The sequence below is a fragment of the Moschus berezovskii genome, chromosome 20 (assembly GCF_049115385.1).
Source record: "Moschus berezovskii isolate FMDL1 chromosome 20, NW_MosBer_1.0, whole genome shotgun sequence".
Lineage (NCBI taxonomy): Eukaryota > Metazoa > Chordata > Mammalia > Artiodactyla > Moschidae > Moschus > Moschus berezovskii.
Window position 1 is genome coordinate 25,767,888 of NC_142479.1, and position 26,838 is coordinate 25,794,725.

General features: G+C 45.3%; 1 protein-coding gene across 2 annotated transcripts; it reads left to right on the forward strand.

Moving 5' to 3' along the window:
* Positions 1–25,420, forward strand: DUSP14 (dual specificity phosphatase 14). 2 transcript variants are annotated; one of them, XM_055400713.2, is made up of 3 exons: positions 1–139; positions 22,988–23,072; positions 24,081–25,420. In XM_055400713.2, the coding sequence occupies exon 3, from the start codon at positions 24,173–24,175 to the stop codon at positions 24,767–24,769; it is 597 nt and encodes a 198-aa protein (XP_055256688.1). In that variant the 5' UTR covers positions 1–139; positions 22,988–23,072; positions 24,081–24,172; the 3' UTR covers positions 24,770–25,420. The 2 variants fall into 2 exon arrangements, with proteins under 2 accessions (XP_055256688.1, XP_055256697.1); XM_055400722.2 differs by lacking the exon at positions 1–139 and adding an exon at positions 1,782–1,841.
* Positions 25,421–26,838: the final 1,418 nt, after the last annotated feature.

Genomic DNA, 26,838 nt, shown 5'->3' on the forward strand with positions numbered 1-26,838 from the left:
GCGGGGCGCAGCGAGCGTGCGCGCGGCCCGCCCCGGGCGCGGGCGGAGGAGAGAAGGAGGGGCGCGCGCGGCGGCCAGCCCGCAGACGCCGGGAGCCGCGCAGCAGAGAAGAACGCTGGCCGCGAGCCTGGGCGAGCCGGTACGGGGCCCGCGGGCTCGGGCGGGGGGCAGCGGGCGGGCGGGATTTGGCGCCGAGCGGGCTCCGGGGGACCTGGCCGGAGTGGACAGCCGTGGGCCCGCGCGAGCCGGGTCTCCAGAAACTTTGTGCCGGCATCCCCCACCTGCTCCCGGGCGCTTCTCGCATCTTCTGGTCGGCGGGGAGAGGAGAGGCCCGGCGACCTCCGCCGCGACCCCTCCTTCCCGCCCGGCCGCGCCTCGCGGGCGCTGGGGGCACGCCCCGACTCCGGCCGCCCACCCGGGCTGCCCTCCTGCCGCGGCGGCGCCTGCGCCCGGGTCCCGGCCCTCGGCTGCTCGCGAGCATCCTCTCTGCTCCCCTCCCCCTCCCTGATCCCTCTGCTCCCCGGTCCAGCCATGGCCTCTCTCAGCCTCCTCGCCCCGCCGCCCCCGTTCGTCCGCTCCGAGCCTCGGGAGCGTCGGCGGCTTCTTGCCTCTTCCGAAGGTTTCTGGTGCATTGATAGAAGCAACTTGACTTTCAGCAATGCCAAGTATTCAACTTGAGGGTTTCTCTACGGTGGTGGATTGGTGTGCACAGTGCCAACGTTATCTTTTTGTTTCTCTTTAAGTACCCTTGCTCCAATGCGAAGTTGAGTTCTCGTTTGCGAAAGGAGTTAGTTGCATGCTGTATGTAGCTGCCTTCGCTGGATTGTATATTTTATTTAGGTGGATGTTGCCAGTGGTACCAGCTAGTGTTGTGGTAACTGGGCATCCCAGAGGCAAGGGAAGGAGGTGTGACTTTAAAATGCAGTTCTACTGTGTAGGGATTTTTTTTTTTTTTTTAAGTACCTTGTTCTTTTCATCCAGGAAGACCTCAGGGCATTTAGCATGTGTTAACTAGCTGTTAGTTTTATGAGAGAGGTAGGTAAAGAGCAGTACCATCCTATTTTACAGATGTGAACATGGAGGCAAAATTCAAGTCCTGATTCTTTACTCATCTGACAGGAATATAGAGCAGAGTTCCTGGAATTCCTAGTCCATGAGGGATTCTTAGTCAGAAGTGTCATGGAATGTTGGAACTGACTCCCTGAGATTGTACAGAGCAGTTAAAAGCCACAGAGGCTGGAAGTGTCAGCATCTCCATGCTTGGGCCTCAGCGGTGTCACAAAGTTAAGTGATAACAGGCAAGTCATAGCTGCTCTCCGTGTGTTTCCTGCTCTTTACAACCAGAGAAACAAAGGTGCTGTATTCTTTCCAAAGTTAACTGAACGTGTAAGAAAGCTCCGCTTTCTTGAGCTGCGTTTGGTGTTTCGTGATTGTTCCTTGTTGTGGACTCCTAAAGGCCTCCATTCTTGGATTGTCTTTAGAAATGCGGGGAAGGAGGCACCCCTTAGAATGAATAGCTGCCTCTTCTTGACTAGGGACACCCCTGAGCCTTCACAGCAGGGACAGGCTGAGGCAGGGACCCTAACCTGGGTGGGGGCAGAGGATTGCCTGGTGGAGGTAGGAAGGCGCCCTGCACGGGCGGCTTGACACATGGGCCCTATTCCTGCCTCCAGCTCTGACTCATCTTCTGACGCTTGGGGGAGGAGAGGTAGATGCTTGATATTTTTGGCTTCCCCCCATAAAACGGGAGACAGTTTCCTTCATTCCAAGGCTTTTAAACGTCAGTGTCCAGCGTGTCTATGCTGAGTTATCAGTTGAACTCTCACAGTGGTTGAATGCAGGTATGATTTCTGCAGTATTCTTTAATACAATGGTATAAATGTATATTCTTATTATTATTATTAAAAAAACTGGCCAGGTGTGTAAGTCCAAGAAATCCTTTAATATTTTAGCATTTTAAAATGTTGGTTCTTAAGGAGGAATCTGTTTGGTAGATTCTTTTGCAATTGGGATTTTATTTTAAGGCAAGGTGGGTTACAAATACTTTTCCCCAGTACCACAAGAATTAAACATTCTGTTTTAAAAAATTAAAACTTTAAAGATAAGATTAAAACTTTCTTTTGAGCATCTGTCCCCAGAGTAATCACTGCGTATATTTTTATTGGTTTATGTGTGTTCTTTTAGACTTTGCTGAGCATTTTCTTGAATGATTCTTTTTTTCTGGTCTGCATAGTCTGGTAACCTCTAGCTTCTCTATTTTTTTTTTCTGAGTGACATTTTTAACTAAATTATTTTATTATTTTTAAGTATTAACTTTAAAATGTCCTGTTTTAGACACTTGGTTTCTGTCTAGAACAAGTGTTTTTAGTCCAGCTGGTCGTTAAGTTTTACTAACCCTGATAGCACTGGTAGTATTTTCTCCAGACAATAGGCAAATGACCCTTTCTTAACTTCAAAACAGTTAAATCATTAAGATCCTTGGTGTTTCTCTTGGTTGCAAAGGAAAACTTTGCCATTAAAAAAAAAAATCTCGTATATTTGTCTTTGCTTATGAGGAGGCGTAAAAGGGAGTGGAAGGTGAAGGGAGTTGCTGAAGCAACAGTCCTCGTTGTAAACTTAGCAAGCGTTTAAGATGATAGCTTTAGTTATTTATGAAAGCCTCACTGGGGTAAAGACAGAGAAAGGAAACGTTCACGTTTTCCATGAAAACCGTTCAAATCAGTGGTTTCAGAAGATAGGTGAGCTAAAACAAAATTCACGTGAAAGAGTTTATGGATTCCTGGCGGCCCAGTGGTTCGGACCCTGCAATTTTGCTGCTGAGTCCTGGGTCCAGTCCCTGATCAGGGAACTAAGATTTCACAAGTTGTTGGGCCTGGCCAAAAGAAAAAAAAAAAGAGTTTATGGGTTTACGTGTTAGACATTTATTGAGACTTCTGCTATGTGAAAAGTTAAGTGCTGAATCCTGGGGTAGAAGGCAAATAAGGTCACTGACCTCATGAAACGGACAGGCAGTAGTGATACTCCAAGCAGAAGGATTCTCTCCCCAGATTGGCCAGAATTGTAAGGCTTCTGAATTCCTGAAAACCAGCATTGTGTTTATTTAACCTTTCTTAACTTGTGAATAGTAACACACAAAAGGGTATAAAACATAAATGGATAACTTAATTACTTTAAAGCAAGCACAGCTGTAACCGTCTTGCAGGTCAGGAAGCACACTCTTTTCCAGTGACCACCTCTCTCCTCACCCTAGAGGTAACCCAGCCAGTAACTAGCTTCATTTCTGTGAAAATAATTTCCTTTCTTTTCTATAGTTTTTGTTACCTAAATATATGTATGTTTTCATTCATTTATTTTGTTTTGGGCCCCTCTGGGTCTTTATTCCTGTGTGTGCTCTTGTTGCGCTGTGCAAGCTTCTCCTCGCGGCTTCTCTTGTTTCAGAACTTGGGCTCGAGGTACGCAGGCTTCAGTAGTTGCGGTACACGAGCTTAGTTGCCCCGAGGCATGTACGATCTTCCAGACCAGGGTTTGAACTCGTGTCCTGTGCATTGGCAGGTAGATTCTTACCCACTGTACTACTAATGCTGCTGCTGTTAAGTCACTTCAGTCGTGTCCGACTCTGTGTGACCCCATAGACGGCAGCCCACCAGGCTCCCCCGTCCCTGGGATTCTCCAGGCAAGAACACTGGAGTGGGTTGCCATTTCCTTCTCCAATGTGTGAAAGTGAAAAGTGAAGTCGCTCAGTCATGTCCGACCCTTAGCGACCCCACGGACTGCAGCCTACCAGGCTCCTTCATCCATGGGATTTTCTAGGCAAGAGTACTGGAGTGGCTTGCCATTGCCTTCTCCGAAAGATTAATCTCTAAACAATATAGTTTCGTTTTGCCTGGTTTTCAGCTTTATGCAAGTAGAATCAAAGTAGGTATTCTTGTAAATCCTTTTTTGGGGGGTGGCAGCCAATGTCACATATATATATATGTAAGTGTGTGTATATATACATTCATGTATGTATTTACACACATACATGATTTTTTGGTTTAAATTCTTGCTGCATTACAGTTTTTTAGGATTCATCCATGTTGTTACCTGTGACTGTAATTAGTTCATATTTGTCTGAATATTCCACAGTTATCTATTTGTCATCTGCTGTTGATGGACATCTGGGTTATTTCTAGTCCAGGGCAGTTATGAGTACTGCTGTGTCATAGATGCCTGTATCCTCAACTTTACTAGCTGAGGCCAATTTTCCAAAGTGGTTGTACCAATTTACATTCCTCCGTTGGTGTCAGCCTTGAATTTATAATCCACTGTGCTTGCTGTTTAACCACAATATGTTTGGATATTTCCCAAGTGATTGAATAAATGTCACAGAGGTGGTGTGATTTGATCCCTGGCCCTTCCTGTACCACTGTATTTTTATATACTTATGTTTAATTGTATGGTTTGAACTAACATAACACCCAGAGCCAGAGATGGTTTTCCACTCTGTGTGGCTGAGAAATACACAATAGGATCCTTCCAAAGATCTTTTTTTCTTAGATAGATGTGTAGTTATAGGGCAATTTAAATATTGTAAAAGGAAGCATTAAAAATTAAAGTGTCTAGTAGTCTTTTAAAAGTTTTGGAAGACTTACCGCTTGGGCCATGAGATGCTTTGTGGTGGTGAGGTGCATCGTGCTGGAGAAGACTTGCTTGCTGCCCGGCCCTGAATGTGCAGGCTTAGTGTGTGACATATGCAGGAACCCAGGCTAGTCCTTGTGAAAACACCGTCTGAGGGAGGGTTTGTACTCACATGCTTGTGTACATGTGCAGATCCTGAGAGGCACCAATGCAGGAATTCCCTGGCAATACCAAAGGAGCCACAGCTTCTTTGCTACGAGAAGAAATGCTTTTACAGTCTTTGAAATGTCCGTTTCTCCAGGTCTCCCTTCGTGCTGAACGGTAGAGGTAGTTCACGGCTGGGGTTTATGGTTCCTGCTTTCTGAGTAACCAGGTGCCGGGTTAACTTGAATCACTTGTGTTTGGTGTTGCTGGCTGGATTTAAAACCGGTGTATGTGTGAGAGAGAGAGAAGAGGAGAGAAGGAGGGAGGGAGAGGGGATAGGGAGGTCATGTCAGGACAAATTAAATTATTAAGTCCAGGTGTGTGTTGAGCATCTAGTGTACCTGGTATTATCTGCTGACAGTCTGTCTATATCCTAGGGGCAGAGTTACAGTTCTGGAGGTTTAGAAAACACCCTTCAACTGTCACCATGAAATTAACTGATAAATGGGCATCTGAAAAAAAAAAAAAATGAAAACAGGGCTTCCCCGATGGCTCAGCAGTAAAGAATCGCCTGCAGTGCAGGAGACCTGGGTTCAATCCCTGGGTTGGGAAGATCCCCTGGAGAAGGAAATGGCAACCCACTCCAGTATTTTCCTGGGAAAATATCCCAGTCCATGGGGCCACAAAGAGTCAGACACAACTGAGTGACTAAGCGCACACACACACACACGAAAGAATGTAAGGTTTGTAACACTTCTTTATTTCTTCTGTGAGGCATCTTGGAAAATGGCTGAGTTGGTCTATTTTCAGTCTTTACAAGTCATGCATACTTTTTCACTCATATACTAAATAAAGGGTCCCCCCCCCCAGATTCTCTAAAATAACCATAATTTTAAAAAACTACTTATATATAAATTAGAATTTTTTAAGAAAAGATACTCATGGGGGAAGATGAAAAGTAGAGTCAGAACCTCTTAGTGATGGGGGAGATATCTTATTCGTGTTTTTTGATATCCTTTTCCAAAGGATGTAATTTACAGAAGAACTGCGTTTTCCCCGTTGCAGGGAGGAGGAGGAGCTCTGGTGCCGAGGTCATGGCCCTGCCTGCTCACCTCATCATTTCCCATTCTTACCCTTATGTTGACAGAGAGTGACCTCCCATCCAGTTTGGTCAGCTTTCTGCTACCATCTGGAGGTCTCCGTGGACAGAAGGGCCCTTTTGAAATTCATATGCAACTGCTGGGCCCGCTGGTGCCTTGTCCATCGTCAGTGGACCGTGGCAGGTCTTTTTGACTCTTTAGGTCTTTGAGTTTATGGAGTGGCAGGAAAAAACTCTTTTAACAAGAGGGTGTTGCTTCTGTTGACTAGTAAACAGTGACGTAGCGGATAGAGCACCCCTGGAGCCTTCCAGCCAGCAGCCCAGTGAGTCTCACGCAGGATTCTCATGTAGGTCCTTAGGGCCACTTGGAAAAATATTTCTTTGCCATCTACTGTGATGGCTTTATAACATAATTTCAGGGATAGGCAATTTTTTTTCTATGAAGGGTCAGATAGTACATATTTTAGGCTTGTGGGTCATACTGTTTCTGTTGCAACCATTTAACTTGCTGTTTTAAACTTACCTTGGCCGTAGTTAATATGTAACAAATGAGCGTGGCTGTGCGCCAGTAAAAACTTGACTCATGAACACTGAAATTTTAATCTCACACAGTTTTTGTGTGCCATGGAATGCTGTTCTTTTGAGTTCTCTGTAAACGGTTTAGAAATGTATTAACCATTCTTAGCTCATGGGTGGTAGAGAAAGAGATGACTGACCAGACATGGCCCGCCTGCCATAGTTTGCCGGCCCCTGATTTGAACAAGAGTAGAGTTCGGACACAACTGAGCGACTTCACTTTCACTTTTCACTTTCATGCATTGGAGAAGGAAATGACAACCCACTCCAGTGTTCTTGCCTGGAGAATCCCAGGGACAGGGGAGCCTGGTGGGCTGCCGTCTATGGGGTCGCACAGAGTCAGACATGACAGACGTGACTTAGCAGCAGCAGAGTTTAGGTTCAGGGGGCTTCCCAGGTGGCGCTAGTGGTAAAGAATTGGCCTGCCAATGCAGGAGACGCAGGTTCGATCCCTGGGTTGGGAAGATGCCCTGGAGAAGGAAATGGCAACCCACACCAGTATTGCTGGGATAATCCCATGGACAGAGGAGCCTGGCAGGCTACAGTTCATAGGGTCTGAAAGAATCAGACACGACTGAGCAGGCACACAGAATGAGGTTCATAGCCCATTGGATTCTCATTAAGCATGTGACTAGTAATTAGTAGTATAATCTAAAAACACAGGGAGCTGTGTATTATCTTTTTGTATGAGATTATTTCGTACTTAGTTTTGGCTGCGCGGGGTCTTTGTTGCTGTCTGCGGGCTTTCTCTAGTTTCAGCGGCTTCTCTTGTTGCAGAGCGCGGGCTTGGGTGCACAGGCTCGGTAGTTGCGGTGCTTTGGCTTTGTTGTTGCACGGCATGTGGCATCTTCCTGGATCAGGGATTGAACCCATGTCTCCTGCACTGGCTGGAGGATTCATGGAGCCACCAGGGAAGCCCAACATTATTTCTTTAGGAGACAGGTAAAGCCGAGGGAATAACTTCAGTATACTATGTTCTTTAACTCCTGTTTAACTAAAACTTTAATCTCTCCCTTTGCTCCAGGAAGGCTAAGATACACAGTTGCCCTCAGAATTTGGGAAGCCTGCTGTCCTTTGGCAGGGATATAGGGGTATGTGTGGCATTATCTGGTTCCCTCCCTCCAGCTAATGCGAGAGACCTAACCTGGTTATCTTGTTCAGCTCAGAAACGCTCATAGATGCCACTTCCCTCGTGGCTCAGCTGGTAAAGAATCCGTCTGCAAGGCAGGAGACCTGGGTTCAATCCCTGGGTTGGGAAGATCCCCCGGAGAAGGGAAAGGCTACCCACTCCAATATTCTGGCCTGGAGAATCCCATGGACTATATAGTCCATGGGTCGCAAAGAGTCGGACACGACTGAGCGACTTTCATTTTTGGTTTATAAAGAAAAATGGGAGGTTAATTCATCAGTAGTTTACAAATGAAGTTAATTTGGTGTAAAAGTACTAAAAATGTGGAATTTGGCCAGGAGCATGAAAAATAAATCCCTGTGGGGAGAAAGTTGAGGCTCACAGTTTGAGTTTTAATGATGTTGATATATCCAGTGAGACGTCAAATGGTTAGAAGATCAGAGTGCTCAACTCTTCACTCTTGAGCTCTTAGTCCTATGAACTTTATTCTAATTTTTAAATTCATTTTTGTCTTCTTTAAATTAATAAGGAACTTTTAAGTACTGAGATCTTATTTGTGAATGGACCTGAGATTTCATGATTCTGCTTTTCAAGGAATTTTGAGGCAAACTTATACTTAACCTTGGGTTTAGTTGCTGATGTGTAATTTTTTTTCTTTTCTTTTTTTTAATACTGTGGGTTGGGCTTTCCTGGTGGCTCAGACAGGAAAGAATCCACCTACAATGTGGGAGACCTGGGTTGGGAAGATCCCCTGGAGGAGGGCGTGGCAACCCACTCCAGTGTTCTTGCCTGGAGAATCCCATGGACAGAGGAGCCTGGCGGGCAAAGAGTCAGACACAACTGAGCAACTGAGCACAGCACAGCTGAATACTGTGGCTCCAGATGTGCTTCCCTATGGAAATCAGAGTTTACCAGTTAACCAGGAATCTATGATTCATGTTTACTTTTTACCCTTTACTCTTTGAGATTTAAAAGTATTATTTGTATAGGTTGTGGCATAAATTGGTTTCCAGTTATTACCAAGCAAGCTTAAATGTGATTGTGGAAATATTGCACCCATTTTCTTGGTTCAAGTTGATCAGGTTTTTTACACCCAAAGACCATCTCATACCACTTAGCGGTTTAGGATATTTTAGATGAATATCCATATTATAGATTAAGCACAATCAGACTGACCTTACATTCCACAATTTCTTTCTTTCTGTAGTTTTTGTTTTCTTCCCTGGTGAGATGTACATTTTGGTAGTCTTCGGATCAGTCAATCAGTTGTGGTCAGATTGTATGACTCATCAATAAATGAACCACTCATGGAGAAAGAGGTTCTGGCCCCAGTGGGGGTACTCACTTTCTGTGTGGAGTCTGGGAAAGCCTCTTAGCATCCATTTGCCTCTGATTCCTCATCTGGGAACCATGACAACACAAGGATACTGATCCCAGAGAGGCTGAGCATGCTCGTGTGGCTTCAGCAAAACAGGCACTCGAGTTTGCCTCAGCAAGTCCTGCGGGACCGACGGAGGCAGATTAATGAGGCCTGCGCCTCTCGCCCTTCAGTGTGTGTACAGCTTACCGGGGATCTTGTTAAGCTGCAAAACCGGATTCCGCAGGTGTGGGATGGGGCCCGAGATTCTGCATTCAAGCTCCAGGTTGATGGCTACTGGGCCCCATTTTGTGAGCAGTGGTGTTCTTCATTTGGAATCTCCAAGTAGGGAGACTTCTTGCAAAGCAGGAACGGAACGGCGCCTGCCTAAATGGATTGGAGAAAAAGCATGATAGTGTAATCTCGGAGACACTTCCCCGAGAAACAGCTCAGGTTTTCAGCACCACTGACAGTTTTCCTTTGTCTTGACCCTGTTGCCTTCTCTGCATTGCTGCAGCACCCACTGTTTGTACCACTCATTCGATCCACTTGATGTTAGTCTATCTCTTACTGTTGCTCAGCTGTTTTCTATGTGCATCCTGTGTCATCTCTTGAAGATGATCAAATCCTAGCACAGGGTGATATCCCTTGTTACCTTGTATCCCTGTTCTGGTGACTCTTGGTGCATAGCACACCATTCCAAAACTCAGTGGTGTAAAAGTCATTTTTCTTTTGCTCACAGTTTCATGCAGGTCAAGAATTTGGACCTTATGTAGTAAGGACAACTTGTCTTTGTTCCACAGTGTCTGGAGGTGACTTGATGGTTGGGAGCTAGGTTCACTGGGGTGTCTTTTTTTAAAAGAAATATTTTTATTTATTTGACTGTGCTGGGTCTTAGTTGCAGCATGTGGGATCTAGTTTCCTGACCAGGGATGGAACCCAGGCCCCCTGCACTGGGAGTGTGAAGTCCTGGCCACTAGACCTCCAGGAAAGTCCCGAGAACCACTGAAGTGTCTTGATTCACACATTTAGTAGTTGATCCTGGCTGTCAGCTGGGGTTTCCGCGCTGCCGGCTGGAACTCCCACAAGTGACCCCTCCACACGGTGACTCTGGCTTCTTTGGGCTGCCTCAGCCCATAGCAGCTGGGTTCCAAGAGCGCATCTTAGGAGACCAGGGAGAGGGGTCTGACTGGTTCGTGATCTCGCCTCAGAAGCCTCATTTCTACTGTACGGTTTTGGTTGGTCACGTGGGATGCAGGGTGTTATTGTGGCCATTTCTGGCAAATCCATTCTGCCACAGTCCCCAACAGCACTTGGAATAGTATTGAGCACATGGCATGAGCTCAGTAAATACTGGCGTGTGAATGAGCGACAGATAAACACCAGGGGGGCGAGGACCAGATTCAAAAACTCAGGTCCAAATGGGGACAGACTGCCCCCGGTACAAGCACATGCACACTTTCACCTTTTATAGGTAGTTAGTTATCGTCTCCTCTCCTGTCTCCAGCATGAGACTCTATGAGTTTGTCCGTGGAGCTGAGCTCCTGAAGCCCGTGCACCTCTGTCACTGCCGGCACGCTCTCTTCCCCGCTCTTGCCAAGTGGGCCGCTCATGTCTTCCTTTGGACGTGGTCTGTTCTCCACCCAGCAGCTGGCTAGTGTCTTCAAACGATGAGCCTTTGTTAGGCTCAGTTCACGGGCTGGTTGGTTGATATCCATCGGAGGATATCGAGGTGTCAGCCAGGCCACGACGACACAGGCAGTTGCTCTACAGCTACACTCTCAGGGAGTATCTGTGGCCAAAATGTCTAAATGGTGATTCTCAGATTCCTTAGCTCTCTGTGTATAATGTATATCTATCCTCTTCCCAGCCATTGCATCAGTTAAATTGTATGGCAGGAAAAGCAAAAACAACCCCTCCTCCAAATCTAAAATGTTTCAGCAAATTAGCTTTCCAAATTTAGCTCTCCAGATAAGTGAGAACAATTTGTGACTATCTTTTATTTCATTTTAACATGAATGCAGCTCAGTATTTGTTTGAATTTTATTCTCAATGCTTTATCAGAAAGTTTTTTTTTTCCCCTTAAATTTTGCCACACTGTGATTTTTTTTTGTAAGAGTTAACTTTTTCCCCCCAGTGGAACACATTTCTTTTACTTAACATTTTTTTAATATTTATATTTGGTCCACCAGGTCTTCGTTATCGCACACAGGATCTTTAGTTGTGGCTTGCGAACTCTTAGCTCTTAGATCCCCGACCAGGGATCAAACCCAGGCCCCCTGCATTGGGAGCACAGAGTCTTAGCCACTGGACCGTGAGGGAAGTCCCCCCAGTGGAACACATTTCTGATTTAATAATGAAATATAATGAGAAAAGTAGTATTTATTTACTTAGAGCAGTGTAGGCTAATGCCTCTATTTTGATGAGTTTAAGGGTTTTTTTTTTTTGAAACTAGACATTTAATGGAAGAATAAAATGTGATTACATAGGCTTTTCGTGTATTAAAAAATAAAAAGTATAGGCCTCCAGTATATATTCCAAACCTCTGAAATTCCTAAAGCTAAAAATACCTTAGATATTTTAAAGGGTCATCACTGGCACTATTGTGGCCATTTTTTCTGCTTATTCAAAAGAAGAAGAAAAAGCTGTAGATAGAATTTCAGTTCTTTAAGTCCTGATTCTAGTGGTTTTCTTGTCATGATCTTTTTTTTTTAAAGGTAGCTTCGGTGGCAGTGGGATGGATACTGTGAATAGACTGACTGCAGGTAGCCAGTCTGCACCTGCTCCAGGTTAGATCCTGGTGCCCATCCCAGGAGCGCTCCAGTTGTTGTTAACAGCTTATGCTTTCCGGAGATTACAGGCCCCCTGCTGCTGCTGCTAAGTCACTTCAGTAGACACTAATTCTGCATTTTGTTTAGCACTTAGCCCTTTGATGTTCATTATTCAGAAACCAGCATCATCCTTGACATTTCTTATAACTTGTTAAAAAAAAACAACTCTGGCGTTGGTTTAGGACAGCTCCTCCTTTTTGCCCTTCACCTCACCCCCACTCTCCTGGCCCAGAAAACATTTGTTCGCTCTCAGAAGTCAATGCAAACTGAGCGCTGTGAACATCAGTGAATGAGCTGAACACCATGGACAGCGACATGGGCATTCTTTGGCGTTCTATCTGGTCATCCTTGTCCCAGGGATCAGGGCGCTGCAGTGGGAGCAGTGCTGTCACTCAGAGGGCACCTTGGAATCCCTGATCCCTCAAACGTGGTCAGTCTTTTACTCTCCCAGCAGATATCCTGTTTTCCCTGCACACATTCACTGAGTTGATTTTGACACACCTGTGATGTCGTACCCATGTTTTCTTTTATTCATTTTGATCAGACTCTGCTAATCTTAGACATGAAGCAGACTAGGGCTTCTTGCTCTGCCTTCCCCAGGGCCTGCTTCTTGTGGTGGTCCCTCCCTCTGCCATCAGAAGGGCTTTCTGGGACCTGGAGGGTGTACCGTCTGTGGCACTGTTTCTGTCTTCTGGGCAGTAGGAGAAGCTGGAGCAGCTCAGCCTATCTGGGTCAGTCTTCGCTGTGTGGAGCCTTTGATCTGCTTAGGCAGAGCTGAGGCCCCTTTCATGCACCGAAGGCGCTGGTGGTGTGGAGGCGCTGGAAGGGCGGGCGAGGAGACCGCAGGCACCCGCCCTGGGCACCGTGAAGCCGTCTGTGGGCTTGAGCCAGGAGCCCAGACACCTTGGGTCTTTTCTCTTGAAGAGCCCTGCGCCTTGTCCTCTCCCAGGTGAAGTCACCTCACCCTTTCCGAACTTTGTGTTTTCCGGTCTGCGAGAAGGGTTTGGGAGTCTCGGTCAGAGGATCATCTGTAGCCGGTGCCCTCTGAGTGCTCTCTGGCAGAAGTTGTTTTTCTGAACCTTGGACTTGGCTTTGGCAGTTTAAGCAGGTTTTTGGCACGAGACTGACTAGCAGCAGCAGGAAGGGAGCATCCTGTCTGTCTCGCTTGGATTCTGCCCTGAGGATTCACAATCTGCTTGCTTTTCCCTGCAGCACCAAGTACCCTCTCACTGCCCAGCGAAGGAGGAGTTAACTAAGCTAGGCTTTCAGCCCACCCATCCCTTACCCATGGCCCTTGATGAAGACCTTTCTGCTGAAAAGGCCAGTGAACCTGGGACTCCAGCCTGAGGAGGGCAAGTGGCTTCCCAAACAGGATAATTATTTGGGAGCCCACAGGACATTAGTCCCTCTTCATTAGACAGTAACTGGATAACCTGGTTGGAAATTTGATTAGCATCTTCCACATTGAGGATGGAGTTATCATCAGCAGTTCAGAAGCCTTGCTTGGTGTGTTTATTGCCGCGTGGTGACTTTGCTTTTTAAACTATTAGGATTCTGCCAGGGAGAGACTTGGAAGCGGCATGAGACTGCGCTCTGCTGCAGGACGGGCTGTCCTCCCGAAGTTCTGCCCGTTTCCATGTGCATCTCACCCTCACGTCCGCACTCATTTCCTCACGCAGCTGCTTCCTCGTTTGTCTTCTTGATGCGATTTCACCTACGCGTGACCCCTGTGTCACTGGTCGGCCGATGTGGGCCCCACACAAGTGCTGGGAAGCTTGGGAGAGGCAGCTCCCTTGTAGTGAGCAAGGGCAGTTTCTGGGGAGACCCTGGGGGGTCAGCAGCGGCACTCTGAGTGCCTCAGTCAGGAAGGGGAATCGGGGGGGCGGCGCCTCGCACCATCACCTCTGCAGGGGCGCTCAGTGTCCCCGACCAGCAGCAGCAGCGTCACCTGGGAAATAAATGCCAGCTCTCGAGCCCCCTCTCCGAACCAAGTCAGGCCCTCTGGGGGCGGGGCCTAGCCGTCTGCCTCAACAAGCCCTCCAGGTGATTCTGATGCTCGCCAAGTGTGAGAACCACTGCAGCGTAAGGTCAGTTTCAGGTAGACCACGTAACGATTCCATGTTTGTACATACTGCAGAATGGTCACCACAGTAAGTCTGTCACCACAGTCAACAGAGTTTTCTTGTGGCAAGAACTTCTAAGATTTTTCTCTTAGTAGCTTTCAAATATGCAGTACAGCGCTGATGATAGTCACCATGCTGTATATCGCATCCCCGTGACTGACTTTAAAACTGGAAGTTTGTATCTGTTAACCCTCTTCATCCATTTAGTCCCCACCTCTGAGAACCAGCAATCTGTTCTCTGTAGCTTTGAACTCTTTTTCTCCAAGACTCCACGTGTAACTGCTGCTATGCAGTATTTGACTTACTTCACTTAGCATAATGCCCTCAAGGTCCATCTGTGTTGTTGGAAATGGCACGCTCTCCTCTTTTTTATGGCTCATTAATATTCCACGGTGTTTGTATATATACTGCATGTTCTTTATCCATACATCCATGCATGGACACATTAGGTTGTTTCCATGTCTTGGCAGTGAACATGGGGGTGCATCTATCTTCCTGAGTTAGTGTTTTTATTTTTGTTGGATAAATATCCAGAAATGGAATTGCTAGCTCATATGGTAATCCTATTTTTAACTTTTCAGGGACCCTGCATATGGTTTTCTACAGTGGTTGCACCAACTTATATTTGCATAAACAGTACACAGGGGTTCCTTTTTCTCCACATCCTTGCCAGTACTTGTTATTTGTCTTTTTTATAACAGCCATTATAAAAAGTGTGAATGAGGTTTTGGTTTGTATTTCCCTGATAATTAGTGATGTTGAATACCTTTTCGTGTACCTGTTGACCATCTATATTCTGTGGGAAAGTGTCTAGTCAACCCTCTGCCCATTTTATTTATTTATTTATTTTTATGTAATTAATTTATTTTTTATTGGAGGCAAATTATTTTACAATATTATATTGGTTGGTTTTGCCATACATTGATATGAATTTGCCCCGGGTTTACATAAGTTCCCCCTCCTGAACCCCCCTCCCACCTCCCTCCTCCCTTTATCCTCCCTCTGGATCATCCCCGCATGCCAGCCCCGAGCATCCTATAACATGCATCCTCTGCCCATTTTAAAATTTGATTTTTCTATTGAATTGCATGTACTTTTTATATAGTTTGGATCTTAACCCCTTATTGGTCAAATCATTCGCAAATATTTTCTCCCATTCCATATGTTGCCTTTTCATTTTTTTAGTTTCCTTTGCTGTGCAGGAGCTTTTTACTTTGATGTTGTCCTCCTTGTTTATTTTTGCTTTTGTTGCCAAATCCAAAAAATCACTACTAAGACCAGTGTCCTTGGTTTTCTTCTCAGAGTTTTATGGTTCCATGCTTTTATTATTGTGGTGTGTCACACTGATTGATTTGCAGATGTTGTACCATCCTTAAATTCCTGGGATAAACTCCACCAGATCATTGTGTATGATCCTCTTAATATATTCAGTAATATAGTCTGTTGATATTTTGAGGAGTTTTCCATTAGGTTTATCAGAGATACTGGTCTGTAATTTTCTTGTGTCCTTGTCTGGTTTTGGTATTAATGTTAACGCTGGCCTTGTAGGATGACTTTGAAAGCGTTTGCTCCTCTTCTGTGTTTTAGAAGAGTTTGGGGATTGGTACATATTCTGTAAATGTTTGGTAGAATTCACCGGAAAAGCTGTCTGTATCTTAAACTTTTGTTCATTGGTGGCACGGGGTTGTGGAGGGTGCGGGTTGATTAGGGATTCAGTCTTCTTCCTGGTTATTGGTCTGTTCAGATTTTTTATTTCTTCATGAGTCAGCCTAGGTGTATAATTACTAGTAGTCTCTTAATGATCCTCCGTATTTCTGTTGTGTATCAGTTGTGAAATTTTTTCCTTCATGTCTGATTTTGAGTCCTTTGTGTGTGTGAGTCTAGCTGAAGATTTGCCAATTTTGTTTATTATTCAAGGAGTGACCTCTTAGTTTCACTGATCTTTTCTGTTGTCTTTTTAAAAATGTTTATTTGGTTGCTTTGGGGCTTAGTTGCAGCACCCGATCTTTGGTCTTGGTGGCAGCATGCAAACTCTTGTTGCAGCCTGTGGGATCCAGTTCCCTGGCCAGGGATCACACCCAAGCCCCCTGCAGCGGGAGCGTGAAGTCTCAGCCACTCAGTCACCAAGGAAGTCCTTCTTCTCTTTCACAGTCTGTTTCTTTTCACTCTGCTCTTCGCTACTTCTTTCCTTTTACTAACTCGGGACTTTGTTCTTTTTCTGGGTCCTTGAGGTGTCAGGTTAGACTCTGAGGTCTTGTTTCTTGCCATGCGGGCAGTTATCATTATGAACTTCTTAGTTCTGCTTCTGCTGTCTCCCGTGAGTTTTGGTATGCTGTATTTCCACTTTTGTTTGTCGCAGGTATGCTTTTATTTCTCTCTTGTTTTCTTCTGTGACCCGTTGGTTGTTCAGTAACATGTTGTTTAATCTCCACTTATTTGCAGATTTTCCAGTTTTCTTCTTGTGATGATTTCTAGTTTCAGACTGGTTGATTGGAAAAGATGTCTGATGTGATTTCAGTCTTAAGTTTATTAAGAGTTGTTTTGTGGCCTAAATATATGATCTGTCTTGGAGATTGTTGCATATGCACTTGACAGGACTATGTATTCTGTTGCTTTCGGATGGAATGTTCTGTACGTATGTGTTAAGGTTACCTGGTCTAATGTGTGTATTTAAAACGGATGTGTCCTTACTGATACTGTCTGGATGATCTGTCCATTGATGAAAATGGAGTTTAAAGTCCTGTATTATTACATTACTGTCTGTTTCTCCCTTGAGGTCTGTTAATATTCCTTTATATATTTAGATGCACCTATATTGGGTGCAGAAATATTTACGAGTGTTTGATCCTTTTGGGGACATTCCCCCTCCTTTATCGTTATGTAATGCCCTTCGTTGTCTCTTTATTTTAAAGTCCATTTTGTCTAAGTGTAGCTACCCCAGCTTTCTTTTGGTTTCCACTTGTATGGAATATCTTTCCCCGTCCTCACTTTCAGTCTGTATATCCTTACATCAGAGGTAGGCAGCATGTCTTTTTCTGTTTGTTTTAATCCATTCAGCCACTTTCTGTCTTTTGATTGTAGAATTTGGTCCATATACATTTAAAGTAATTATTGATAAGTATGTCCTTACTGCTGTTTGGTTAGTTGTTTTCTGGCTATTTTGTAGTTTCTCTGTTCTCTCACTGTGCTGCTTTGTGGTTTGCTGATTTTATTTATTTATTTATGGCCCCACTGGGTCTTCATTGCCGCACGGGGGCTTTCTCTCTGTGGAGTAGGGGCTACACTTTAGTTGTGGCCTGCGGGCTTCTCCTTGCGGTGGCTTTTCTTGTCGAGTACCAACTCTAGGGCGCTCAGGCTTCAGTAGTTGCAGTGCGGGGGCACAGTAGTTGTGGCACACGGGCTGAGCTGGCCCACGGCGTGTGGAATCTTCCTGGAGCAGGGTTGAATCCATGGTGGATTCTTAACCCCTGGACCACCAAGGAAGTCCTGATGACTTTCTATAGTAGTATGTTTAGTTTATTTATTTTAGTAGAATGTTTATTAGTTTATTTCTCAGATCTTTTGTGAATCTCCCATGAATAGGTTTTTGCTTTATGATTACCGTGAGGGTTCAGTTCAGTTCAGTTCAGTTCAGTCGCTCAGTCGTGTCCGACTCTCCGCGACCCCATGAATCACAGCACGCCAGGCCTCCCTGTCCATCACCAACTCCCGGAGTACACTCAAACTCATGTCCACAGAGTCGGTGATGCCATCCAGCCATCTCATTCTCCGTCGTCCCCTTCTCCTCCCGCCCCCAACCTTTCCCAGCATCAGAGTCTTTTCCAGTGAGTCAACTCGTCGCATGAGGTGGCCAAAGTATTGGAGTTTCAGCTTTAGCATCAGGGTTACACGTAACTTATTAACAGTCAAAGTTTCAGTCATTCTAAAACTCTACCTTTTTACTCTATCCCCTGCGTTTTGTTTTTGTTGTGTTTTACACCATTTTATCTTGTATATCCCTTAACTATTATATTTTTGCAAGTGTATTTTTTTAACCTTCATACTGGCTTTATGAGTAACTCATCCATACTACCTTTACGTTTTATTTTTCTAAATTGTACTATATTTACCTCGACTAGTGAGATTTATATTTTCATATATTTTCCTACTACTACTTAGTGGCCTTTATTTTTCAGCTTAAGAAAGTTGCCTTAATTCTTGTAAGGCCGGTTTAGTTTTTGCTAGTCTGGAAAACTTGATCTTTAAATTCTGAATGACAGCTTTGCTGAGTATTCTTGTCTGGAAGTGTTTTCTTTCAACATCTTGAATATATCATGCCACTCCCTTTTGACCTGGAAAGTTTTTGCTGAAAAACTTGCTGATAGTCTTCTGGTGGTTCCCTTGCATGTACCTAGTTGTTTTCTTCTGCTTTTATTAAGGTTTACTTGTGTTTTCACTTTTAACAATTTAATTATAATGTGTCTTGGTATGGGTCTCTTTGAGGTTTGGAACTTTCCAAGCTTCCTGGATCTGAATGTGTTTTCATCCCTAGGTTAGGGAAGTTTTCAGAACTTTTTCTTTCTTTTCATGCTGTGCTCATTTGATCAGTCAGGTCCAACTCTTTGCTACCCCATGGACTGTGGCCCACCAGGCTCCTCTGTCCGTGGGGATTCTCCAGGCAAGAATACTGGAGTGGGTTGCCATACCCTTCTCCAGGGGATCTTTCCAACCCAGGGATTGAACCAAGGTCTCCCGCACTGCAGGCAGATTCTTTACTGTCTGAGCCACCAGGGAAGCCTTGGGACTCCCGTAATATAAATGTTTGCAATTTACATGTTTGCTTAAGTCCCTTAAGCAATCTTCACTTTTTTTTTCATTCTTTTTTCTTTTTACTGCTCTGTTGGTTTGAGTTTCACTGTCCTGTGTTTGAATTCATTAATCCTTTTTACTGTCATCTAGTCTGCTGTTGAACTCCTCGAGCGTATTTTTCAGTTAAATTATTATATCCTTCAACTCTGTGACTTCTTTTTGGTACTTTCTTACATTTTCTCTTTGTTGAAGTTCATTCATTCTTTTCTCAAGTGAGCATCATTATGACCACGATTTTGAACTCTCTAACAGGTAAATCATTTGTCTCCACTTCAGTAAGGACATTTTCTGAGGTTTTATCTTGTTCTTTCATTTGGAACATAGCCCTCTACTTCTTCATCTTCCTTAACTCTCTGTTGGTTTCTGTGCATTAAATGAAACAGCCGCCTCTCCCGGTTTTGGAGGAGTGGCTTTTTGGTTTCTCTTAAATCTTTATGATCGTCTGAGTAGCCTGTTTTCAGTGGCTCCCGGTAGTTAGGTGGACCCCGAACTGTCAGAGTTCTATTGGGAAAGGTCTCAGTCACCAGCTTTTAAAGTGTGTAAATTCACAGGCGTATGGGACCACTAGCATTAAGTCCCACTGTCCACCAGAAACAGGTGATCTAACGTTGTTCCCTGGTCTGCAGTCAGGGAAATTGGGTACCAGATGAGTACACAAATTCCTTTCTAGAAGATACCAGAGAGCTGGAGTGAGACAGAGGGAGAACAAGAGATGGTGTCTGCCGACCTCTGTTCCCATCCCCCTTAAGGGAGAAGCGGCCCCTTAAGTCGAAGCTCCCGGACAAGCAAATGGGCCTCTCACAGAAAGACTGAGTGTGTGTGGATGCCTGTGTAGTGCCCCAGGGCTGGTAGCCGGCCCAGAATTGTGTTTGCCTTAGAGGTAGGTGATCAGGAAGTGTCCCCTGGGTCTCAGCCTCAGAATCCATGGCAGCGCACACACCAGTGCCCTGGAGCACAGCAGAGGGAAACTGTGAAGATCGTGCTCAGCCTCTGAGGTCTTAGCGGGGGAGGGTTACGGTAGCCTGCCCCACAGGCTGAAAGCTGTAACTGTTGTTTAAAAACTATTTTAAAATGTTAAATATGCACATGTCATATGACCCAGCCCTTCCACTCCATGGACTTCCCTGGTGGCTCAGCTGGTAAAGAATCTGCCTGCAGTGCAGGCTGATTCAGTCCTGCCTGGGTTCAATCCCTGGGTTGGGAAGGTCCCCTGGAGAAGGGAAAGGCTACCCACTCCAGTATTCTGGCCTGGAGAATTCCCCTGTATACAATCCATGGGGTCGCAAAAAGCCTCGGACATGACTGAGAGACTTTCACTTCCCAATCCTAGGTAGTTAACCAGGAGAAAGGAAGGTGTATATCCACACAAATACCTGTATTACATCAACTTCACTTGTGCTAGTCTAAAACTAGTGTCAATAGATGAACAAACTGTATCTGCACAGTGGAATACTACTCAGCAATAAAAAGAAAGGAATGACCTATTAATAGACAGAATTTCACGGGTGAATGTGAAAATAATTATGGTGAGTGAAAGCCAGGCCAAACAGAAAAACACTGTATCGAATGAGTCCACTGTATAAGTCTAGAAAATGTAAACTATAGTGACAGAAAGTGGATCAGTGGTTGCTTGGGAATGGGGCTGGAGGGTGAGGGAGGCATGAATTATAAAGGAGCATGAGGACGTTCTGGGGGGTGATGGTGTCGAGTGTACATGTATCACTGTTTTACATCAGATTGTATGTCAGTTATAGCTGCACAGAGCTGTAAAAAAAAAAAAAAAATGAAAATTTCAGTGTACTGGTTACCTGGGAAAGACACAGGGACAGGCAGGAGCGGAACGAGCTGGTTCCCGTTATGCACGTGTTCCTTCCCATTGTGGTTCATCACAGTTCTGAGTGCTTGTGTGGTAGCGCCATGGTGTTCATCCATCCTGTGTGTCATAGCGATGGTTTGCAACCGCTGATCCTGAACTCCCAGTCCTCCCCTCCCCCACACCCCGTCCTTTTGGACAGGTCTCTTCTCTGTATCTGAGTCTGTTTTGTAGATATATGTGTGTCCTATGTTAGACTCCACATACAAGTTACACCATATGGCATCTATCTGACTTCACTTAGTGTAATGATGTCTAGGTCCATCCACATGGCTGCAAATGGCAATAGTTTGTTGGGCTTGCCCTGGTGGCTCAGAGGTTAAAGCGTCTGCCTCCAATGCGGGAGACCCAGGTTCGATCCCTGGGTCGGGAAGATCCCCTGGAGAAGGAAACGGTAACCCACTCCAGTATTCTTGCCTGGAGAATCCCACGGACGGAGAAGCCTGGTAGGCTACAGTCCACGGGGTCGCAAAGAGTCGGACACGACTGAGCGACGGGACGAACGAACGAATATTCCAGTGTGTGTGTTTATCACATCTTTATCCATTCAACAACTTCAGTTTCCCATGTTTTGGCTGTTGTTAACAGTGCTATGAACACTGGGGTGCGTGTATCTTTTCAAATTAGTTTTGTCTGGATATATGCCCAGGAGTGGGATTGCTGGAGTCAGACATGACTTAGTGACTAAACCACGTACCAAGTGGTAACTCTTGGGCTTCCCTGATGGCTCAGCAGGTAAAGAATAGACACAGGATGAGATGGGTTTGATCCCTGGGTTGGGAAGATCCCCTGGAGGAGGAAATGGCAACCCACTCCAGTATTCTTGCCTGGGAAATCCCCATGGACAGAGGGGCCTGGAGGGCTACAGTCTGTGGGGTCACAACGAGTCGGACACGACTGAGTGGCTAAGCACACATGGTGACTCATTTTAGTGTTTTAAGGAACCTCCATACTGTTCTCCATAGGGACTAATTTACATTCCCCCCAGCAGTGCAGGAGGGTTCCCTTTTCTCCACACCCCCTTCTGCACTTGTTATTTGTAAACTTAAATTATGTACATTCTGGCTGGTGTGAGGTAGTACCTCATTGTAGTTTTGTGTTTCTCTGATAATTAGCAGTAAGCATCTTTTCACGTGCCTAGTGTTCTTGCCTGGAGAATCCCAGGGACGGGGGAGCCTGGTGGGCTTCCGACTAAGGGGTCACACAGAGTCGGACACGACTGAAGTGACTCAGCAGCAGCAGCAGCAGCAGCATTGGTCATCTGTATGTGTTTTGGTGTCTGGTATTAAGGTCTAATGCCCATTTTTTGGTTGGGTTTGTTAAGAGTTGTATGAGCTGTTTATATATTTTGGTAATTAAACCCTTGTCTGTCACATCATTTGCAAATATTTTCTCCCAATTGTTGTCTTCTCATTTTGTTTATGGTTTCCCTTGCTGTGCAAAAGCTTGTAAGTTTGATTAGGTCCCATTTGTTTATTTTTGCTTTTATTTCTATTGCCTTGGGAGACTGACCTAAGAAAACATTGGTACTTTTCATGTCAGAGACTGTTTTCCCTGCGTTCTAGGAGTTTTACGGTGTCGTGTCTTGTATTTAGGGCTTTGGGCCATTTTGAGTTTATCTTTGTGTGTGGTGTGTTCTCACTTCATCGATTTGCATGTGACTGGGGGTCACATTTTTAATAATACTGATTGGTGCTCACAGTGTTGCATAGATGAGTAATGAGAGGGCCAACATGGACGAGAAAACACAGTGAGAGTCACTGCAGACTGCTCTCACCACCAGCACCGTTCATGGCCGAGGCCACCTCTGCAGTGCTGCTCTTTGTGAAGCTGGCTGGCTCCCTGCACCCAGTCCCACACTGCTGGCACAGCGAAGAGAGTTGAGTTTCCTGTGCCTTTCTTGCAGGCCCCTTGAGCAGAGCCTTACATTTCAATATGCTGTCTCTGAATCCTCCTCTCAAAAATTCATCTTTACTGTGGCCAAAAGTGCACTTAACGACACATAACCTGTGGTGTGAAAAATCTTAACAAAAAGCTGAGACTTGGGTTGATAGTTTTTCTTCAAAATGTTTACGTGGCTGCATTTACCTGGTCTCAGCTGCAGCACATGGGCATATGAACTCAGTTCTTTAAGTTACAGCATGCGGGATCAAGTTCCCTGACCCTGCATTGGGAGCACTGTGTTTTAGCCCCTGGACCACCAGGGAAGTCCCAGGTTGATAGGTCTCACTGGCACATTCTTTAAATACACATGGAGATATATTTAACACGCTTTCCACTTCCTAGCTTTATTCCAGTCAAACCCAGTTTCATAGTAAAAAAAAAAACCCAGGAGGATTTCTTTTGATCTTCCTGATTGACCACATTCCCACCTCCTTGTCTTTCTACAGATCTGATTTGTATCCAGTCTGATCAGCACTCCCTCACATAAGATTTTCCAGACCCAGGACTCCAGAGGAACCAGCCCCCTCACAAGTGAGTAGCCCCAGAGCCACCTCTGTCTGTGGAACGGGGATGCTCTTCTGACTGGAATCACTCCAGGCAGCCCTGTGGGGCCCTGGGTGGGGGATACGCACACTTCTCAGGGCACAGACTAAAGTGGTATGAAAGACTACACAGACATTCTGTTAAACTTTATTTCCAACACACATCTTAAGCCAGGGGTGGTGATACATCTTGGAGATTAGAAAAATCTTGGGCTGAGGAAAGTGTATTTGGCCACATGCAGGGTCAGGTCAGCGAAAATGCTCATTAACTTAGATGAGTGAATTTTTGCTATCATGACCTTGAAGTTACCTGGGATTGTTTCCATGGAAATGTCATAGCACAGGTATTCAGATGTCACAAATAATAAATATGATACAGTTAGCTCTTTTAAATTATAAAGAGCTAAGGTGACCATATGTTCCTGGCTTTCTATAACTGATCCAATTCAGTATCTCTTTAGTCCACAAAGCCCATTCATTGGAATATAATACCTAAAGCGGTATCATTTTTACATCTTTGAAAGATCTCTATGTCTAGAGTTAGGCTTATGAAAATATGGCCATCATAGCCGTGGAGGTAGGCAGGAACATATGAAAGAGCACGGCCTTAGGTGGGATCAGAAGTTCGGATCTGTTCCTAAGTACCACTGAACACCACTCCCCTCGGTAAGAGCAGGACCCCACAAGGCTGTTATTCAGGGATTAGCTGCACTTGTTTCTGTCTTTAACGCTCCCTAAAATAGGAAGACTTTCTCTTTAGTGCCTTTAAAAAAAAAAATCACCAGAGCGCTGAATTTTACATTGATTATGCATGTTGGCATCTTTGACCACCTTTCCTGTTAGTCAATGAAAATGATTGGTCTCCATCCTGGGAAGAACACGCTATTATAGAACACGACCATCTCCAATCCTCTCACCTTCCCGTTCTGCAGACACTGCAGAAGGCTGCAATGAATCAGTAGCATTTAGGGTACTGATGGATACCTGTATCTTGCAGGAAGGCGACTGTAACTTCCGGTTCCTTGGTGGAGGAAAAGAATACACTCTGGTCTTGCTTCCAACGATGCAAGTGTGATTGCTGGCATCTTCATGAGCTCCAGAGGTCACAGCACGCTCCCCCGGACTCTCATGGCCCCCCGGATGATTTCTGAGGGAGACCTAGGAGGCATCGCACAGATCACCTCCTCGCTCTTCCTGGGCAGAGGCAGCGTAGCCTCCAACCGGCACCTCCTCCAGGCTCGTGGCATCACCTGCATTGTGAACGCTACCATCGAGATCCCCAATTTCAACTGGCCCCAGTTTGAATACGTTAAAGTGCCTCTGGCTGACATGCCTCATGCCCCCATTGGGCTGTACTTTGACACCGTGGCCGACAAGATCCACAGCGTGAGCCGGAAACACGGGGCCACCCTGGTGCACTGTGCTGCAGGGGTCAGCCGCTCGGCCACGCTCTGCATCGCGTACCTGATGAAATTTCACAACGTGTGCCTGCTGGAGGCCTACAACTGGGTGAAAGCCCGGAGGCCCGTCATCAGGCCCAACGTCGGCTTCTGGAGGCAGCTGATAGACTACGAGCGCCAGCTCTTTGGGAAGTCGACAGTTAAAATGGTACAGACACCGTACGGCATAGTGCCAGACGTTTACGAGAAGGAGTCCCGACACCTGATGCCTTACTGGGGGATCTGAGCCACCGGGGCCCGCAGCAGCAGCCCCTCGAGCAGTACCAGCATCTGCTTCACGCCGTCTGCTCTCCTCCTCACCTTTCTTCCCAAATGGTGGACAAATGCTCCTCCCTGAAGTGTTTTTTTTTTTTTTACACTGGGTGTTCATGTTTTATTTTGGGAGAGGGAGCGGAGGGGAGGGGAGGAAGACACGGGGAATGCTCACATTGCTACTAACATTTTTAAAACTAACATTTTGGAATAGTGTTTATGAAAATCTTGAACTGGCTTTTAATCATTTTTAACAGTTTCAACAGTTTAATAAACTGTTTGGTTCTGCTCTGTTCTCAACCCCATGCCTCTTGGCATCATGGGAGGAGCTCAGTGCAAAAATCACTTTGGACCCCCATTAACCCTTTAGATACAGGCTTTGCCCAGGCTGCCGACCAAACAAATGCTTAGGGAACACTGATACCAGCATCAGTCTCCACTGGATCAGCCCTACTCTTTCCTTTCCTTCTATTATTTAGTGACTCTGTAAGTTTAAAAAAAAAAAAGAGCCTTTATTATTTAGCTGTTAAATAATTATAATGCAATCTGCTGCAAATACCCTCTTGGAATCATTGTGCCCCAGGAGTATATTAGCATTATTTTTAATAAATACATCTGCTTAACATATTGGAATTTTTACTAATGAGAATCTCAGGGTGTGTGTGTATGTGTGTTGATGGACAAAAGACAGCTCTTGAGTAACCATTAAGGGTATGGCTCCTGGGATAATTATGAATGCTACTTAAAACAGATATCCCCTTGAGTCATGTCAGCATTTCCCATCCTTGCAGATGGGCGGATAGTAACATCGTTCACCATGCTTGGACAATAGAAAAACAGCGTGGTGTAGACTAATAAAGTGCAGTTCTCAGCTGTCTCTTGGTAACCGGAGGGCACCAATGCGGTGAGTCCTCCATGAAAGCGATTGTTTTTTAACAGAAGGTATGCCCCTTTGCCTGCCTGACTTACACAGAAATGCCCTAAACCAAACCTCAGCACAAATGACAAGCTAACACAATGGCGTCCTTTGTTGAAACTTGGAAATGTCACTGCCCCTCGTAAATCTGACAACACAACAGGGAACCAGGTACACGTTTCTGCTAGCGTCTCACTCCACGCCCCTGGGAAGCCACTGGGAGTTCCCGGGGTGCCCCTTCCTTTTCTAGGAGACCAGCTTGTCCCAGCAACAGCTTGCGTTTACTTCATTTGCCAGGTAGGTTGTAGCCTGCCTTATCCATAGAAAAATTTCCTAGATTTTGGGTTTGTGTGGCAAGAAGCCCTACATATAATGCCAGTAGCCGCATATTTATATAAATCATATTCTTCAGATTTTACCTGGTTTGTGACAGTGGTCTCCCTCTGCATTCTAATTTTTAAAATTTGCCCACTTAAAAACATGTGCCGTTATTCTCTGCATGAAACTTAAAATGAAATTAATAGTTTCTGTGGGAAATCGGAGCAATCCATAAATGCCTTGGCAGCACATGATCAAAAATCAATCAGAAAGCAAACCAATCTACGGTTGTAGAGGCTGGGCTCCTACAATATGAAGGCAAAGCCTAGGCTTGGTGGTCTCTGGAGGAACATCCACAAGTTGCCTCTGTGCACAGGAAGAAACGCGGCGACAGATGTGCTCTGTAGTGAAGGGCATTTTCCTGCAGAGGTCCTGGCGAACATCAATGCTGGGATGCAGCTAAGACCATTCTTGACACTTAGGAAGTCTGACACCTTTCTAATCTAAATGTCAGTTTATTAGCTAATAGTCACAAAGGAAGGTGTGTGGCCTCCAAGGTGTGAGGGGAATTTCTGTAGTGATCCATATCATAAAGGCCCTATCATTTTTTCTAAGCTTAAGAACACACTAGTCATTAAATAAAAAACAATTAGAAGGCACCTGTAAATAAATAATTACGTAGATGCACACCAAATACATTCAGATAATTTAAGCAATCTCTATGAACTGCTAAGCAGTAGCCACAGGAGAAAACAAAGCATGGATAATATCCTGACAGACCCTGCGCTGCTGCTGTCTCAAGCATGTCC